At 35.5% G+C, this 18992-nt stretch overlaps 2 protein-coding genes across 3 annotated transcripts; both read right to left on the reverse strand.

The window, feature by feature from the left end:
* Positions 1-10967: 10967 nt before the first annotated feature.
* Positions 10968-13515, reverse strand: LOC133816953 (calcium-dependent mitochondrial ATP-magnesium/phosphate carrier protein 2-like). The gene is made up of 4 exons (XM_062249306.1): positions 12886-13515; positions 12030-12815; positions 11842-11932; positions 10968-11727 (listed from the first exon to the last, which is right to left on the reverse strand). The coding sequence occupies exons 1-4, from the start codon at positions 13295-13297 to the stop codon at positions 11535-11537; spliced, it is 1482 nt and encodes a 493-aa protein (XP_062105290.1). The 5' UTR covers positions 13298-13515; the 3' UTR covers positions 10968-11534.
* Positions 13516-14714: 1199 nt separating this feature from the next.
* LOC133816954 (uncharacterized) lies at positions 14715-18252 on the reverse strand. 2 transcript variants are annotated; one of them, XM_062249307.1, is made up of 6 exons: positions 17735-18252; positions 17227-17638; positions 16467-16750; positions 15979-16372; positions 15774-15881; positions 14715-15660 (listed from the first exon to the last, which is right to left on the reverse strand). In XM_062249307.1, exons 1-6 carry the CDS (start codon positions 18104-18106, stop codon positions 14828-14830), a joined length of 2403 nt encoding a protein of 800 aa, XP_062105291.1. In that variant the 5' UTR covers positions 18107-18252; the 3' UTR covers positions 14715-14827. The 2 variants fall into 2 exon arrangements, with proteins under 2 accessions (XP_062105291.1, XP_062105292.1); XM_062249308.1 differs by lacking the exon at positions 15774-15881.
* Positions 18253-18992: the final 740 nt, after the last annotated feature.

Raw genomic sequence — 18992 nt, forward strand, 5'->3', positions numbered from 1 at the left:
GAAAGTTATGTTTGAAAATTAGTGAAGTAGGCTCTGGGAAATTTGCGTGCTGTGGTGATATAAAGATGGATTCATTTATGCTTGATTATTGTGTTTGTTTGTGTTGTTTTTATTGGAAATTATGAAATTGCGGTATGCTATAGAAATAGAGGATACTCTGCCGAATTTTTTAAAAATTTTATAAGACTATAACCTATTAATGATGGATTCATTTATACTTGATTATTATGTTTGTTTGTATTGTTTTTATAGGAAATTATGAAATTGCAGTATGTTATAGAAACAGAGGATACTCTACCGAATTTTTTAAAAAATACATAAGACTAGAACCTAACAATGATGGATTCATCTATGCTTTATTATTGTGTTTGTTTATATTGGTTTTATAGGTAATTATGAAATTACGGTATGCTATAGAAACAGATGAAACTCTGTCGATTTTTGTAAATTTTTTTTATAAGACTAGAACCTAATATAAGTTTTTTTCTAACTTATTAGGAATTTAATATTGTTATTAGTATGGATAAAACATGGATGCTTGAGAGGAGAGAAACATCATAATTTCAATATGTATTCAACAAATTTTTAGAGTTTTGCCTAAAGAGTTGTAGTGATCCACAAAAAATTTGTTGTCCTTGTATCGATTGTGGTAATGGAGTAAAGAGGAATATTACCATGATAAATGATCATGAATTTTTTCGGGGATTTGATATAAGTTATAGTAAATAATATTGGCATGGAGAATTATTAAATGACGACCCATATCCATTAGGTAGGCGAGGTGTAGATGATTTTGAGAGTAATGATTTTGATGATTATCCTATAGAATTGCTTGATGAAGTACAAGAAGAGTTTTTTCATAATCCATAAAAATTTGATAGTATAGTTAGAGATGCAGATAGACAATTGTTCAGTGGTTGCAATAAACTAAGATTGCCAACAATGGTTAAATTTTATAAAATAAAAGCAGAAAATGGAGTTAGTGATAAGTGTTTTAGTCAATTTTTAGCTGCTTTCAAGGAGATTTTTCTGCTAGAAAATTGATTTCCGAAGTCTACATATGAAGTAAAGAAAACATTAAGTTTGTAAGGGTTGAAGTATGAAAAGATTCATGCATGTTCGAATGATTGTGTTTTATATCGTAAGGAGTATGCAGACATGGACACTTGCCCAGAATGTAGTTTATCACGATACAAACCTAACAAAAGTAAGGAGATTAGGAAACTTATTCCTCAGAAAGTGTTATGGTACTTACCTTTGATTTCGCGACTGAAGCGATTATATCAAAGCGCAGAACTGTAACGCCCTGGTTACCCCAGAACAATTACGGAGAACGGTGAACCGAAAATTTGACCCGCTACTCGAGTCCTTTGGTTAAAAACGTGATCTAAGTGTTAATATCAGGTTAAGGTGAAAAACCAGCAAAAAGGGAAGGGTACATTTCATTAAGTAAATAAACTGCTCATGAGCCTTTCAAAATGTTTACAAGTGGTTTGTAATACAAAAGAGTCGCTACAGTTCCAAATTTACAAACTCCGCCGGCCTAAGCGGCAAAAATAGGGTAAACCCCTAGTCCCTCTGAGAACTCCTTGACCGTGGCGGTCAAGCGGCCCTGTATGTACATCACATTGCCCAAGCTCTCCACTCAAGGCTGGTCAAGCTTTTCATTTCCTTTACCTGCACCACATAGCACCCATGAGCCAAGGCCCAGCAAGAAAACATAATAAAACATGATGTAATATCAACAACGATCATAATAACCATTCAGGACTATCAGTCCAACAAGTAGGTGACATTAGCTAAAAGTCACAACAATGAGCATCGCTCCTTCTAGCCATGTGACGATAGGGTCACCAGGGCTTAACTGATAAGTGATTTCTTTCTTAAGCATGTTCAGGACAGGTGCATGGTGATTGGTCACCAACATAACCTTCCTCACGACTCTAGGGTCGAAACTATGGACAACGTCCCTTAGCCACGTGACAAACGGTCACCGGGGTCATATACCTTGGCTGTAGTCTTCTGGTCGTAGACCAGGCAAGCGCTTATAAGTTCATCGACCTTAGGGCCGGTCTCGCATTAATGCCATAGAGCCATTCAATGCGTGATCATCGACTTTAGAGTCGGTCCCTGACTAGTCAGTGTCTTAAACAGGTGATCAGCATTCATTAGCATTTAATATGCAATCCACGTTCACGTATATCAACCAACATGCTTCAATATCAAACCATGCATGTCATATACCTGTACAGGGTGCAACTGTATTCATACACTGTTTTCTTACCTCAAGTTCGAGCGAGAAGTATGATAAAGACGACCCCTGAGAACGATCGGTCTTTTAGTTCCTTAGCGGTTACCTAATCACAACCAATTATAACCTCCATTAATGAGAATCCACAATAATAGGGTCTTAACCTAAGCACCACCCTCGGGACCTCGAAACATGCCCACACGGTGGGTAGAATCGATCCCGGGCCTTAAGGATTGAAACCCCAAGTCAAAAACCCTTAAAAACACTCAAAACGGGGTTTGGAAGGAACAGGGTAGCGCTACAGAGCTCAACCCCTAGCGCCATAGCGCTCTACTCAGAACCTCCCAAAGGCCAAAAACCCTCTTGAGGAGCGCTATAGCGCCCTAGGGTGGGTGCTGTAGCGCTACCTCCAGCTCAAAACATCCCTGAACCGACCTTCTTCATCTCCTTCGTTTCTAACTCGATCTCCAAGCTTCCAAAGCCTATTCTTGATGCCAAATGAACCCAAAAACCATCCCAACACTCCCCAAACATCACAAGCATGGGAACCCTAGCCAAAACTCCCAACAAAAACCATGAATTCACCCTAAACATTTCAGCTGCGAAACAAAACCAAAACAGAGCAAACCAGAGAAACTATGGTTAGAAACTTACCCAAAGCTTGGCTTATGATGGCCTTCAATAGTGGAACACACTCCCAAACTTCCAAGGCTTGCTTCCCAAGCTAGAATCCTCAAAGTTGGCTCAAAAACCACAAAGAACAGTGAGAAAAAGGAGGTACGGGAGAACTCTAAAACATACTCTGTTTTCCTTCACTATTTTCTTCAGCCAAGAGTGTTATATCTATCCTAGGGGTGAAATGTCCATTTTACCCCTAGGTCAATTAATGGTTTCTAAAGACTCCCAAGGGCATTTTTGGTACTTTCCTCCAAACTCGTTAATCATAATTGACGCTCTCCAATTCCCGCTATTCTCAAAAATCATAAACACCATTAACTCACCTCCCGTTACCCTTTATCCCCCGGTAACGCTCTAACCATCAAAATCACCCCGAGACTCAACCCAAGTCCCGACACTTAAACCTGTTGTGACTAAACCGCTAATCAATAATCTACGATCGTCTCATGTCAAATAGCTCGAGCAAACCCACATCATAATGTGGTCTCAACACATAACATCGATATGCATACAAGTAACATTATATTATAATATAATTATCATAAATATGCATAAACACATTTAATGGCGTAATTAAGCAATTATGGCCCTCCCGGCCTACAAATCCAGCCGCTAAACCACATTAGGGAATCCGGGGCATTACAAGAACACTCTAAGAACTTAATATGGCACGAGATTAGATGAGTGAAAGATGGTAAACTCCTGCATCTTGTAGATTCACAGGCCTAGAAGAAGGTAGATTATATCAATCCAGAATTCAAAAATGAACCAAGACATCTTTGTCTCGGTTTAGCTGGTGATGGAGTAAACCCGCATAGATCTCTTAGTAGTAGGCATAGTTCATGGCCTGTCTTCCTGGTTATGTACAATCTTCCTCCTTGGTTGGTCATGAAAAAGAAGTTTATGATGCTTTCATTAATGATTTCAGGCCCAAAACAACAAGGACACGATATCAATGTTTACTTGGCACCATTAATTGATGATTTGAAAGAGTTGTATGAAAATGGTGTTGAGACGTATGTGTTAACCCAAGATATGTTTCCAAGAGGGGGGTGAATTGGAAATTTAAACTAATTTCGGAAATTTAAAACTTAATATGCCAAATTATGCAATAATTCAAATCTATCAAGTAAAAGCAAATAATATGGCAATCAAATAGATATAGCAAATAATCAAACTTGTAATGTAAAGAGTTGAAGGTTAAGAAATTGCAAACTCTCGAATTTTACAAGGTTCGGTAGAACTAAGCCACCTACGTCCTTGGTCTTCAAAGCTATGGTCCTAGCTTTGAGTTCAACTATCGAGCCAAGTTAGCGGGCTTGACTAACCCTTACAACCAGGAATTTTTCACCAAGGTATTTCCAAACCTCTTACAATAGTTTTCCACCACCAAGGACTATCAACCTCTTTTTCGGATTGTTGAAGTGCCAATCTCACTCTAACCGGGTTGTTTACAAAACCGGTGCCAACCTCACCTCAATCTCAATATGGGAATGTGTTTGATATTACAAGCAAAAATCACTCTAGAAGTATGATAATACAATGAGAAACCTAGAGTGATTAGCAAGCACACTTAGAAGAAATAAATACAAATTTTGGCTCAAGTGTGTGAATATGTGTTTGGATGAGTTAAACTTTGAGAGCTCTTTGAAATCAATGGATTTGGTTTGGTATATGTAATAAATGCTCAGCCAACCACCAACTTGAAGTAAAAAACGAGTTTATATAGAGTTTGGGAAAAAACTAGCCGTTTATAGCCGTTAGGGATTAATTTTCGAAGCTGTCTGCCGCGAACCGGAAGTCCAGATGGGGAACCGGAATTCCGGTCTGGAAGCAACCGGAATTCCGGTTGCCAATCCGGAATTCCGAATGGCAAACAGAGAGCAAAAGTCCGAATTGTGCCATTTTCCCGTTTTTCAATTCTTCATAACTTTTAGCTCGTTTATCCGATTTCAAAAATTCCAATTGCGTTACGACCGTATCGGGATGTATTTTCTTAAAAGTGAATTTAGGATAATTATTTCTCATTTTAAAAAATCACCATTTTTTAGTACGTGAGTGAGCCAAATTTTATACTTATGACTTAAAGTATACTTGCAATCACTTTACAAGACTGAGAAATGAAATTAAACCTTTATCTTGAGTTTCTTGAGTCTTGAAGTCCATTTCGGGTCGTTTCCGGAAAATTTGGTAAAATGACCATTTTGCCCTTGGTCATAAGTTTGACTTTGAAGTGCTAATTCACTTTGGTTTTTGCGACAAAATCAACAAATCATTAGTAACAAATAATAATCAAATATTTGTTAATCATCAAAACAAGGAGACTTAAGAGTTTGGGTCAACAGTATGATGGTTTTAAAAAAGAAATATATAATTTGAAAGCAGTGTTGTTATGGACTGTTAATGATTTTCCAGCATATGATAACCTATCAGGGTTGAGCACAAAAGGTTACCAAGCTTGTCCAATTTGTTGCACCAACACAAGGGCCCGTCGCTTGTCAAATGGACGCAAAATGTGTTATATGGGTCATAGATGATATTTGCATTAAAGTCATCCTGACATAAATAAAGAAAAAGCACTTGACGGTATTGTGGAAAGAGACCTTGCTCCTTTGCCATTGTCAGGTGAGCAAATTCTTAAGGAAGTAGAAAAAGTTGACTTTAGGTATGGGAAGAAGAATAAAAACAAAAAAGTCAATGGATGTTTTCAAAGAAAATCAATTTTCTTTCAACTTCCTTACTGGAAAGATTTACTCGTTAGACATTGGTTGAATGTCATGCACATAGAAAAAAATGTGTGTGAAAGTATAATCGGTACATTACTTGATATCCCAAGTAAAACCAAAGATGGTTTGTCTAGTCGTTTAGATCTTGTTGAGATGGGTATAAGACACCGCTTGGCACCTGAAGAAAAAGGTAAACGCACATATTTGCCTCCTGCTTGTTTTACATTGTCTAAAGAAGATAAGCAAGCCGTATGTCAATCATTGGTAGAGATGAAAGTGCCGATGTTCGAAACTTTGTGTCTATGCAAGATTTGAAGTTAATTGGAATGAAATCACATGATTGTCATATATTAATGCAACAATTACTTCCAATTGCCATTCGGTCAGTTTTACCAAAAAGAGTTCGAGATAGTGTGACAAGTGTGTGCATCTTCTTTAATCAACTATGCGAAAAAGAATTGGAAATGAAGAAGTTGAATGCATTGCATGATGAAATAGTTGAAACTTTATGCAAGCTTGAAAAACATTTTCCACCATCTTTTTTTGATATCATGATACATTTGATGGTCCATTTAGTAAGAGAAGTGAAGTTGTGTGGGCCATTTTGGACGATATGGATGTATCCATTTGAAATGAATATGAAGGTGTTGAAATGATATGTACGTAATCACCATCGCCCTGACACTTGTATGGTTGAGTGTTATTTAGCAGAAGAAGCTGTGGAATTTTGTTCAGAGTACATTGTTGGAGTCGACACAATTGGAATTAGCAAACCACGAAATAACTCGGATGGAGTTGATAGAGGATTACGAGGGAAAGGAACAGTAGTGACCATATCTCGTGCAGAATTAGATCAAGCTCATTTAGTTGTGTTGGACTAATAGACGAATATGCGAGGGTGCGAGTCACCAAAATGTTACAAGAGGATGCTGAAATCCCATGTTCCTTGGCCAGAAGAATTAATTATGACTGATCAGGTATAAAAGAATTCTTTAATTTGTTACCTATTAAAATATTTGTTGGTCAATTATTTTAATATTTGCGTAGGGTCCTCTAAAAAAGAAACCTCCTATGTCAACAAGCCCATCCAAGGATAAGACGAACCGTAATTCTCTTACTAGCCCACATCTGTCATCAGCTGGATCTCACGTCAATCCAGAAAATACTCTGATAGAAGGCCAACCATTTGCCGATCACATCATGAATCGCATCCATGTTAGCCTTCAGTTTATGGTGAGAGAATTTTGCAGAGTTAAGGGAATAAACACAGTAGTCTCAATTCTAGTGGACCCATCATTTATGAGTCGCGAGTCAATCTTTATAACTTCAGAGGATGTGGAACAAGTTGCTACTTTGCATATGATTGAAGGCTCAGCAATGATATTCGGACTAAGGTATCCCTTCAACTAATTCTTTGGAATGATATGAAATTTAGAATGGTTATGAGTAATGCTCTGTGATCTGTTGTAAATTTTCATAGTAAATTGAATGTTTCAGGTTTGGGTAGTCCTATTTATAGGAGAAACTCAGTTGAAATTTTTCAAAAATATTTAACACTTAAGAAAATTTTGCAAATGCATTTGGGAGTCTCTATTTCCAAATCAGCGTGCATTTTACAAGTTTTTTGACATTGAGTGTCTTAGCATTAATAATGCTAACGATGTAGAACAATTAACCATTGACTTGGCAAATTGGTTGATGACCATGAATAGAGTTGGTCAACTAAACTTTATACCTTGGAACATACGGTAAGAAATACTATAAACTTTTCTTATTTGATTATTCATATATTAAAAATTTAATTATTTTATTTAACACGCTTATTATTTTAGGGAACATTGGATGTTGGTGATTGCTATGCCAAAAGGAAAAATCGTGTTCTTGAATCCACTGAAAGCACACAAATGTCCTGAAGAAATTGATTCAATGATAATAAGGTAAGTTTTAAAATTTTAAAAATATTTCTTAATACGCAACAATTATTACATGTTGCTACATTTTAATAACTTTTGTTATTTTTCTTTTTAAATAGTGCATATTATAAGGCTTCTTCCAATGAATTACTCGGTAATCCTACAAAGATATTCAATGTTTCATGTCCAAAACAACCACAAAGTCATGAATGTGGTTTTTATGTGTTGAAGTACATTAGAGATCTTGTATAGACATCAAATGCAATAGAAACCTTAAAAGAAAAAGTAAGTTCATTTTTTATAACTTATTTTAGTATCGATAATCTATAAAATAATCAATGTTGTTATTAATTAATTTATATTTATTACAGTTTGATGAGAAGAAGCAACATTGTGAGATTGCAGACCTCTTGCCAATCCAACATGAATGGTTAGGTCGATTGATGACATACATTTATCAGTAAGCCTATTTTGTTTATGAGTTCATTTAGTTTTATGTAAATGTATTAATTATAAGGCTAGCTATCTTACTTAAGTACTTGTGTGTTTATATGTTTATGTATAACATTTCTAATTAATGAAAGTTAGCATATTTTCATTAAAAAAAAATTCATAACCAATTCCAATTGTAAAAATATATACTTATAAATTCATATAATTAGACCGTTTAAAAAAAATTAGGCCAACAATATATATATATAAATAGAATTTGGTCATTTAAAAATAATCATAAATAATTATTAAAAAAAGGAGGGGCTTTCTACTTCGGTTTTTAGGTAAAAACCGAAGTAAAAAGTGTACTTTCCACTTCAGTTTTTACCTAAAAACCGAAGTAGAAAGTCTCCAGCAAGGAGGCGTAGCTCACTTTTTACTTCGATTATTATGTAAAAACCGAAGTAGAAAGTCTATTTTTCACTTCGGTTTTTAACTACTTTTTATTTCGCTCAAAACTATTGCGGTTGCGAATTTTAGCGAAAACCAAAATAAATTCAGCTTAAAAACCGAAGTAAAAACCTTTATTTCTTGTTGTGACTCAATTTTTTTTTTCATGACGACGGTGTTCATTGTAGTTATAATAAGCCTTTCGTAAGTTTTCGAATAATACAATGCCAAAAATAGAGTTCAAATATTTGTTTTTACATGCGTATAAAAAAACAACAAGTATGAGTGCAATAAGATGTTTGAACTTTATTTTCGTCACTGTAAATTATTCAAAATTTATTGAAAACTTACAGGAGGTTCGCTAACTACAATAGACACCGTTATGAAAAAAAAACAACTGGAGTAAAAATATTTCTGTGTACCCATATGAGAAGTATATATTGTACCGTTAGAGTAAAAATGACTACCCTGCTACGTACACTCCTTACATATATCTCTTCTATATAAAAAGTGCGTTGATAACATAAATTCTTAATTTTAACAGTTTGTTTTGTTAACTTTAATGAAATATACATTTAAAACTAATTAAAAATATATATTTATTAATTATATTGATATAAATTCAAATATTATAATATAAATTCAAATTTTATAAAATATTATTATGATAATAGTATATAATCCTAATTTTTTACTAATTATATATATTAATATGAATTCAAATATTATTATGATAATAATATTTAATACACAACTATATATTTAATACTTATAAATAAATTTAAATATTATAAAATAACATTATAATAATATATAATATATAATCTTAATTTTTATTATCATTTACGTTTAAACATATTATCATATTATATATATATATATATTTTTAAATCATAATTTTCTGATTTAAGTTTTCATTTAATATATTTATGCTATTTTTTTTATATATAAATTTATAGGATAGTGATATATATTTAATAAAAATAATTAATAAATTCTATAAATAAAATTAAATAAATTTAGATTATGTTACTTGTATCAATATACTTTGAAGTTGTACACGTAGTACTAAGTGGCAAAATATATTATTCCATCTAACAAAGAATAAAACAAGTATTAGTGCCTTTTCATATAAAGATAAATATAATATTAAGACAGAGTTGTTATGGTTGTTGGAAATGTCTTAATATATTAATAATTAGCAAGAAAGAGAGAATACTTAGTAGTAGTGTCATCCATAGAAATAGTTTATAGATATATATATATATATATATATGCATATATATTATATAGTTGGATTGCAGTGCAGTAAGTGGGTTTTAAGTTATTTTAGTAAGCCATATGATAAGAACAAGAGACAGTGAGAGAGGTCACAGGTGCTTTGAAATTCAAAACACGTGAAGCAAGTAGCAGTGAAAATGGACCCTCTCCACTCTGGATCATCATCATCATCATCAACTTCCAGAGTTGAGACAGAGACAGAGTCCCAATCCCAAACATTATTTACCAATTATAATCTAGGGGAATTCTCCGATGCACCCCAAAAAAAAGGGCACATCAGTGTACCTGCAAACTTTTTGGTAAATATTTTTTTAATGACTGTATACATTATAGTTATTTAGAGCATTATGTAAATTTTCAGAAAATTCCAACTAATTTACCGTGTCAAAAGTTAGGTTCAAAATAGGTTGTTGCAACCGTGTTTAAACTTTTTTTCGATGCTGTAAATTATTCTGAATTTTTTGAAAATTTGCAGTAATTCTAAATAACTATAATGTACACAGTCATACAAAATACTTTCCGAGCCAAAAACACTAAAAATGCACCGGTGTACCCTTTTAGGGGTGCAACCGAGAATTTGCCTATAATGTATTCTAATCACTCACTATTTTTTTTACTTATTTTAATGTCATTATTAAAAACTATAACAATTATTAAGTAAATACATACAAAGACTCAAAGGTGGGATGTAGTCTAGTTCCAAGACCTGTCTTCTTGCATTATCTTAAAAAAAATTATGAGTTGAACACGTGTTGGTCCAATAATCATTAGGTAAATAAGTGTCACAAACTGCAATTATTCTGAAAAATAATGTAAAAATGACGAGTGACTATGAAACTACCACACTACTCTTGGTTCGGAGTCAACATTACAAATCAAATATAGATAGAACTTGCAACAGAGTTTCTGATTATTTTGGCTTTTTAAATGAGAAAAAGGTAGAAAAGATGCATATTGTAAAGGCAGTAGGTATATTTGGAGCTATTCTCCATATGTAATAATTCATGTCTAAAGTCGAAACTACTGGCCAAGTTCACAGCAAGTCCTTATCATCAAAAGAAACCATGTCCTCATCATCATTCATTCTTATCACTCCAATATATATGAATATATGTATATATATATATATGTATATATACTCATCTACTCCAATGTCTTCTGCTAATTCAAGAATGAAATACGAGTGTATCAACGATACTGATCAGACAACAAAATGAATCTTAAACTAATCAGATATCAGGCGAATTTTCACTCCTTCAATGAAAATCAACCCTTTGGTCATCAAATTACAAACAATACCAGTGTAAAACAACAGCAACAACAACAGTGGCATAGTTTTTCAGTGTAAGTTATGATAAGAATATGATGATCAAAGATTCTCTACCAACGTCAAATTTACAAAAGTAAAGTCTTTTTAATAGACAAGAAAGAGGTATAGTATAGACTTATCTCTGCTGTCTCCCTCCTACAAATAGGAAAATGAAATAGACCAATACTTGATATCATTCTGATCAAGTTGAGTTTACTATAAATAATTACAAAAAATTTATTCTGTGTGAATTGATAGGCTCCTATCTTCTTCTGTATCATATGATACAGTATGTGCTCAAATCATGGAAGTTTTGGGATGGACGAGCCAATTCTTTCCAATAAATGTTTGAATTATCGAAGGCGAGGGCAAAGGCGAGAGCCAGTGCAAGCAAGCAACAATAAGCATATTCTGACTAAAACTATTCACCTCCATCCTCTCCTTTGAGATGTTATTCATTTCAATCACGACAACTGAATGAAGCAAATAGTTGTTTATTCTAGATCGAGATTCTTTTTCATGGACTCATAAACCATATAAGTTATACTTGCAGATGGAACAACTTTGAGCATATTAGGAAATATTCCTTTATAGAGTCCCCTAAGCCCTTCATGCTTGAATGTTCTCTTAAATACATCAAACATTCCTTTATAGGCATCATCCGTGTTACTGCGCTGAGCTTGCATTCTGAAACAAATGCAGCATAAACCCGAAATTCAACTCTAACTCACAATAACACATCAGAGCAGCATTAGCCAAAAAGGGTTTGTGTGTGTGTGTGTGTGTGTGATAGATACGTACCTCGTTCTCACAACTTGTAATGGATAAACACACGTTGCTCCAAGTGCTCCAGACAAAGTCCCACATCCCAGTTGAATAAAAGGACCAGGTTCTATACACAAAAAACAAAATGTTCTTGTTTTAAGACATTACAATGCACAAAAAAAAAGAAGGAAAAGCGTAGTTGGATGTTCAAATGAAAATCTTACCACCCTCCACAATGTACTTCTTGGACATATCTTTGAAGGTTTCATACGCAGCAAGGTCAATCCCAGCATAGGGGATAATGCCAAGAAGAGAAGGAACAAGGCCTCTGTAGAATGCCCGGGTTCCTTCCTGTACCCAAATATCTCTAGACAGAGTTGTCAAACTAGGAACTTTTCCAGCTTCACACACAAAAGTTTGAAGCCGTGTCTTAACAAGATCCATGGGATATATAGCAGTCTGAGCAACAGCACCAGCAACACCACCGGCGAAAAGGCGGTCCACAGTGCCAAGATCAGCTTTGTCTTCTCCCCCATGAGCTTTTGCTATAATGCCTTTAATAGTCTCATAAGTGTAGAATTTGATGGCACTTTCAGGAGCGACCTTGACAACATTAAGACCATTCCCTCTAAAGAATCCCAAAAACTGACCATGTTTCCATATATCTCTAATAGCAGGCATAATACGAGCCTGTGTGGTTTGGACTTGCAAAGCAACCTTAAGCCTATCGAGAGGAGCTGTAGCAGTACGTGAAGTAGCACCAGCTACAGCTCCAGCTACAAGATATCTAGTAGCATGAACATGTTTACTTATACCTTCTGGAATCACTGTGTGTTCACCAATATCAACAAGGCAAACCCTCTCCCAATGATGATAGATATTCTCAATCGTTGCCTCGTGAGGATAAAGCAAGAGAAAATCCCTCCACTCCTCGAAAGTAATGACCCCATTGTTGTCCTTATCCATACGCTCCACAAACCGAGCAAGTTCATCCTCATCGATTTCAATCCCTAAAACAAACAAAGCAATCATGTTAAAGGAACGATTTTGGGATATGGGTTATGCAATTCAAATCCATACCTGCAGCGAGAAGTGCGTCCCAGAGCTCCTCAGGAGAAATGGACCCATTATGCTCAATATCTATAGACTGAAAAATGAGATAGAGCTGGAGCTCCTTATCGTCCATATAGCGCTTGAACTCATGGTAATCGACTCGGCCGTCTTGGTTAGAATCACATACGCTTAGAAGATCCTTTGCGTACTTGTAGTGAGGTGGGATTTGGAGGGCGGAGAGACCCGACTCAATCTGGGAATAGTCCAAGTAGCCTCCATTGGCGGTGTCGAAGAAGTTGAACAAACTTCGAATTCTAAGGTCCCTTTCTTCCTTGGTTTCTTGGAGAGCCAAGAGAACATGCTCCATTGTCACAGATGATAATGATGATGATGATGATGTTGCCTTCTTCCTTCCATTGTTGCCTTCTTCTTCTTCCATTCCATTCAAATCAAAATCAAAGCTTTTTTTTAGGTCAAAATTGGAAGGTAATGCATTTATCAGAGTTACCTACCAAAAATCAGATCTTTGAATTCGGAGGGATCATTCCCTTCCCATCACCCACTCACACAATGGAACAGAATCATCTTTTTTCTTTTTTTCTTTTCTATTATTTTATTTACAAAAATAAAAAAGAAAATACAAGAGAAATATCTGAATTGATCGAAAGAAATATCAACCAATCTCATTATTAAAACTTGTTTTTTTGGGGATTATTTATTTATTTTATTATTTTCCAAGCTTTTTTTTCTTTCTTTCTGAGGGTATTATTATTTTCTAAGCTTAGTTTTACATATTTTGGTGTAATTTTGTTCTTACAAGTGATGAGGAGGCATCATGAATAATTCAGGCCCAGTGGCCTAAGCCCACTTTACCTACGGCCCAGATTCTTGGCTGAGAAATTGAGAGGTAAACAAAGCTTAACAGTTTTCATACATTATTTTCTTTATATTATTTAAATATTATATTTTTATTAATTAAAATAATTAATTTAAAGAAAGAAGCAAAATTCAAGGAATAAAAAATTATATAAATTATTTGAAGTAGAGGTAAACCATCTCTACATGTATGTATTGATTTAGCTCATCCAATAAAATAGTCAAAAACCTTCGTTCTTATATGGTATCAACAATTAAATTAAAGTCAATAAAATGGTCAAAAACCTTCGTTCTTATATGGCATCAACAATTAAAGTTCAAGAGAGTTTAAGCAAACGTTATGAACCAAACACAAATTCACAAAAATACAAAGAATCTTACTGAGAGCTGAGCCGTCTAATATGATTTAGATATATGATAAAAGAAAACAATATTTATCTAACATTGATATTTAGTTGCACCAAGTACTTATCATTAGATTTTTCGTTAACTCTAATACAGATAATGGACCTTCTTTTGATGTTTGCAAATACATTATATATAAGTAGGTGTGACTATACAAAAAGTCATCAAAACAATGTCATTATACCAAATAACATTAAAAACAGACTTATTTTTCGGGAATTTACTCATTTGGTACTCTATATTTTTGCAAAGTATCATTTTGGTACCCTCTGTTTTCAATAATGCTTATATAGTACCCTGTATTTTAAAATTATACATATTTGATACCCTAGACTCAGATTTAATAGATAAAATTCTATCAATATAATCAAACTGTCATCAGTTATATGTAATTAAGTAGTTAAATTTAAATTTGGAACTTACATAATTGACAGCAGTTTGATTAAATTGGTAAAATTTTATTAATTAAATTTGAGTTTAGGGTACCATATGAGCATTATTGAAAATAGAGGGTACCAAAATGATACTGTGCAAAAACACAGAGTACCAAATGGTTACCTACCTCTTATTTTTCCAAACGCTCTTAGTTACGATAATGGTGCAATTTACAATATTAGTCATTACCCCATCTTATCTACATTTAACATATCATCATACGGCATATACATACATATTGATAAGTAAGTACTTAGTGATTATGTCGAAGGTGAAACCTGGCCCTTTCCAATGCTTCTATTGCAGCAGCTCGCTCCTGATGCACCATCTTTGCTGCTCTTGCTTCCTCCATCTTCTTATTCGCCGCCACCATATTTTCTTTTACCATCCCCGCTCGCCATTTGAGCTCCCCGTTCTCCATCTTCCTATGCCTCAACTCTTTCTCCATCCCAGCAAGCTTTTCCCTCAGCCGCATTACCTCTTCTCCAATACACTCCACTCGCTTATCAGAAGCAGCGATTGCAGCCATCGTCTCCCTCTCCTCTTCCGCTATCTCATCAAACTTGGCCTTCTCATTCTCGAACCAATCCTCAATCTCTTCCGGCAGCAGCATTAGTTCCCTCTTCTTCCTCCACTCATCTTCTATCTTGGCCAACTCTGTTGTACACGAAATGAACTTTGTCACGCGCTCAGAAAACTCCCTATGATCCATTGACAGAAGTTTCAATACAGAAAATGTCTTGTTCGCTGCTTCTCTCATCGAATTGTGGTTCGCTGGATTCATGGACTCGAGAATACTCATTAGCTGATTTTGTACAAGTAACGCTGCTTCCCCAAGTGCCTTTGAGATTGGTCCCATGAATTGATCTAATACCCTTTCTCCTACACCACCACCAACATTCTTAATGCTTGAAAGTTCCATTAGAATGCCGCTGCATTCAGAATCCTGACTCGGAATTTGTGTAGATGTATCTGCAACACCATTCAAATCATCATGACGAGTACACTCATTTAAGGCTCTAGAATTAACTGCATCAACACCTTTGGCCTTGGGGACATAGATTGGATCAAACGATGGGAAAACACCTGTTAAGATAGTAAGAATGTACACAAGTTCATTGCAACAACACTCAATATTATTAATCAAAATCTATAATCAAACAAATGTGACATGATCCATCATAATATGAGACACTCACAGCAAAAGAAAGGTCTTGACTTAGGCACCACAAGAGTTCCAGATGGAGGGAATACAAGCCTCCCCAACCAACCCAAAACAAGCCTACCTAGTATTTGTTTCATAGGATCTTTTACCCCCAAAAGATGATGCAAAAATGAGTTGATCATCAACGGAATATAAAGCCAATTATCAATGATATAATCTAAAGAATATAAAGCTAATACCTGCATCTGCAGAAATCTGGTTCAGAAACTTAGTTTGGTTTCGATGAATGGTATCTGATATTAAACAAGAAACTTGAAGTGTACTGTCTACTGTAACACCATCCAACTCTTGCTCTTTCTCTCCAGTTCCCATGTCCTGATTGTTAGACATGTCTACATTAATGTCACCATCGTGCTCATCTCTCTCTAAGCAAGGACGACCACCAACACCAGCAGCAGCGGTTGCAGGCGTAGATGGTGGATCAGGAGGACTATTATTCACCACCACTGCTGTTGAATAGTCCAATTTCGTTCTCTTTGGATGCTCAAAGTGAACTTGACTACCCTCATCCAACAAAGAGTTCACAATTCCAGGTGCCATGGCCCCAGCATGTAAACTACAAGCTCCATGTCCCTGTTAGCAGAAGAGTAAAAATAGAATATGAAAGATTCAATCTTTGGTTAAAAACAACAGCCTACAGATCGTTGAGAGAGAGAGGCAAAGGTACCTTTTCGATGGGGCACTTCCCAGTGCCACAACGACAGACGGGGTAGTCCTGAGGAAGAAGGCGCGGCCGTTTAAGCCTACTGACATCATCTTGATGGTGATGATCAGAAGCCCATTTGAAGAATCTACAAGTAGAGCACATGTAGTACGGTCTGTTCGGGATGGATTGGGAGTGGGAGATCTTGAGAGAGCAAGTTCCATGGCCGTAGGGGCAGCAGAGAGTGCCATCATCATGAGCTTGAGACTGAGTCGTCCCTTGGTGGTTTTCTCTTATATTGGAAGTAGCTGGTAGAGTAGTAGTATTAGTAGATATCTCAAAAATGGACATTCTCACTCTTCTCATTCAGATAAAACAACTGAGTGAATTCACTCACACACTCCTTTTCCTTCTTGACCCAGAACCCGAAAAGAAGAAAGCTTTTTTTTTTTTTTTGCTGCTTCAAAGAAGAAAACTTTTCATTTCTTTGTGTTGTGATTTCATGAATAAGATTCCTTTTCTACTAACACTCACTCACAGACTCATAGTACGAATGCAACACATAACTTCTAAGTGTCGAATTTAGCTTTTTTGTTTCTTTTTTCATAATATCAATTTTTTTTTAAAGAGAGATTATTATCCATTACTTTTTTAAAAGAAGAAAAAAGAAAATGAGAGAAAATGTCTACTGAGCATTTGTTTGATAGGATCTTTCACCCCCAAAACAAAAATGAGTTGATTATCAATGGAATGATGTAATCTGAAGAATATAAAGCTATAATACCTGCAGAAATCTGGTTCAGAATCTCAGTTTGGCCAAGTTGAGTGGTATCTGATTCTAAACAAGAATTTTGGAGTGTAATGTCCACTATAACTTCCTCCAACTCTTGCACTTGCTCTTGCTCTTGTTCTTGCTCTTTCTCTCCAGTTCCCATGTCCTGATTGTTAGGCATGTCAACATCAATGTCACCATCGTGCTCATCTCTCTCTAAGCAAGGACCACCACCAACACCAGCAGCAGCGCTTGCAGGCGTAGATGGTGGATCAGGAGGACTACTATTCACCACCACTACCGCTGAAGAGTCCAATTTCGTTCTCTTTGGATGCTCAGAGCTAACTGGACTACCCTCATTCAACACAGAGTTCACAATTCCAGGTGCCGTGGCCTGAGCTCGAAAACTACAAGCTCCATGTCCCTGTCAGCAGAAGAGTAAAGGTAGAAAACTTGATGCAATCTTTGGTTAAAAACAACCTACAGATCGATGGGAGAGAGAGAAAGAAGCAAAGGGTACCTTTTCGATGGGGCAAACAAAGTAACCCAATACGAGCTTACACTTCCCGGCGCCGCAACCACAGCCGGGGTAGTCCTGAGGAAGAAGGCGCAGCCGTTTAAGCCTACCGACATCATCTTGGTGGTGATGATCAGAAGCCCATTTGAAGAACCCACAACTAGAGCAAGTGTAGTAGGGTCTGTCCGGGTTGCGTTGGGAGTGGGAGATCTTGAGAGAGCAGGTTCCATGGCCGTTGGGGCAGCAGAGAGTGCCATCATCATAAGCTTGAGACTGAGTCCTTTGGTGGTTGTCTCTTTCATTGGAAGTAGCTGGTTGAGTAGTAGTAGCAGCAGCAGCAGTAGCAGTATTAGTAGATTTCATAAAAGTCGACATTCTCAGTCTTCTGATTCAGATAACACAACTCAGTGAGTTTACTCACTCACACCCAGAACCATAACAGAACCCAAAAGAAGAAAGCTCTTTCTTTGTGTTGAGTTTTTCCAAATAAGATTCCTTCTCCACTAACACTCACTCACATGACTCACAGTACTAATGACGCGACACACGCAACTTCAAAGTCTCATATTTAGCTTTTCTTTTCTTTTCTTTTCTTTTCGTTTCCGTTTTCTTTATATCAATTATGGAACTTCTCAAACAGTTGTCACTTTATTCCCACACATACCATGCATAGAGCTTTTTTTGCTAACCGTAGATGTTCAATCTGAAAGCTCTTATTGTTTTACTTATTATAGGTTTGAGTGCAGGGAATCATTTACTTGAATACTGAAATTGAAACAAACCCACGTGCAAAGTACAGTTTTCCCAGGTTTTCCTCTTTCTGACAACTTTTATTGCTTACTATAAGAATTATTAAGGTTTTTTTTTTCTCTTTTTTTGAGATGAATTGTTAAGGTCTTTGGCAGACCAAATTTATCTTGTTCTTATGTTCATCTCTTGTAATGACTGCACAATCAAGTTTTTGTCTTTGCATAGTTACAACAAAATCCATGTTTTCTCTGTTTCACTATTTATTTATGTTTTTTTCAATCATTCACACATATATTATAAATATATTTCTGTAAAAAAGTACTATTAGTATATATTGTTCGCTAGCTAGAACCAAGAGAAGAAATTAAGTGAGAAAGGAACAAATGAGTTATTGGCAAGAAAGAAAGACAAAGACAAATACAATGCATGCTTAGAAAGAAAGAAAAAAAAAACACTCTTTTCTATTTTTCTTGGCTCCAAAAGTTTCAATTATCACAAGTAGTGGAGATCA

The sequence above is a fragment of the Humulus lupulus genome, chromosome 2 (genome assembly GCF_963169125.1).
Source record: "Humulus lupulus chromosome 2, drHumLupu1.1, whole genome shotgun sequence".
In the NCBI taxonomy this organism is placed as follows: Eukaryota; Viridiplantae; Streptophyta; class Magnoliopsida; order Rosales; family Cannabaceae; genus Humulus; species Humulus lupulus.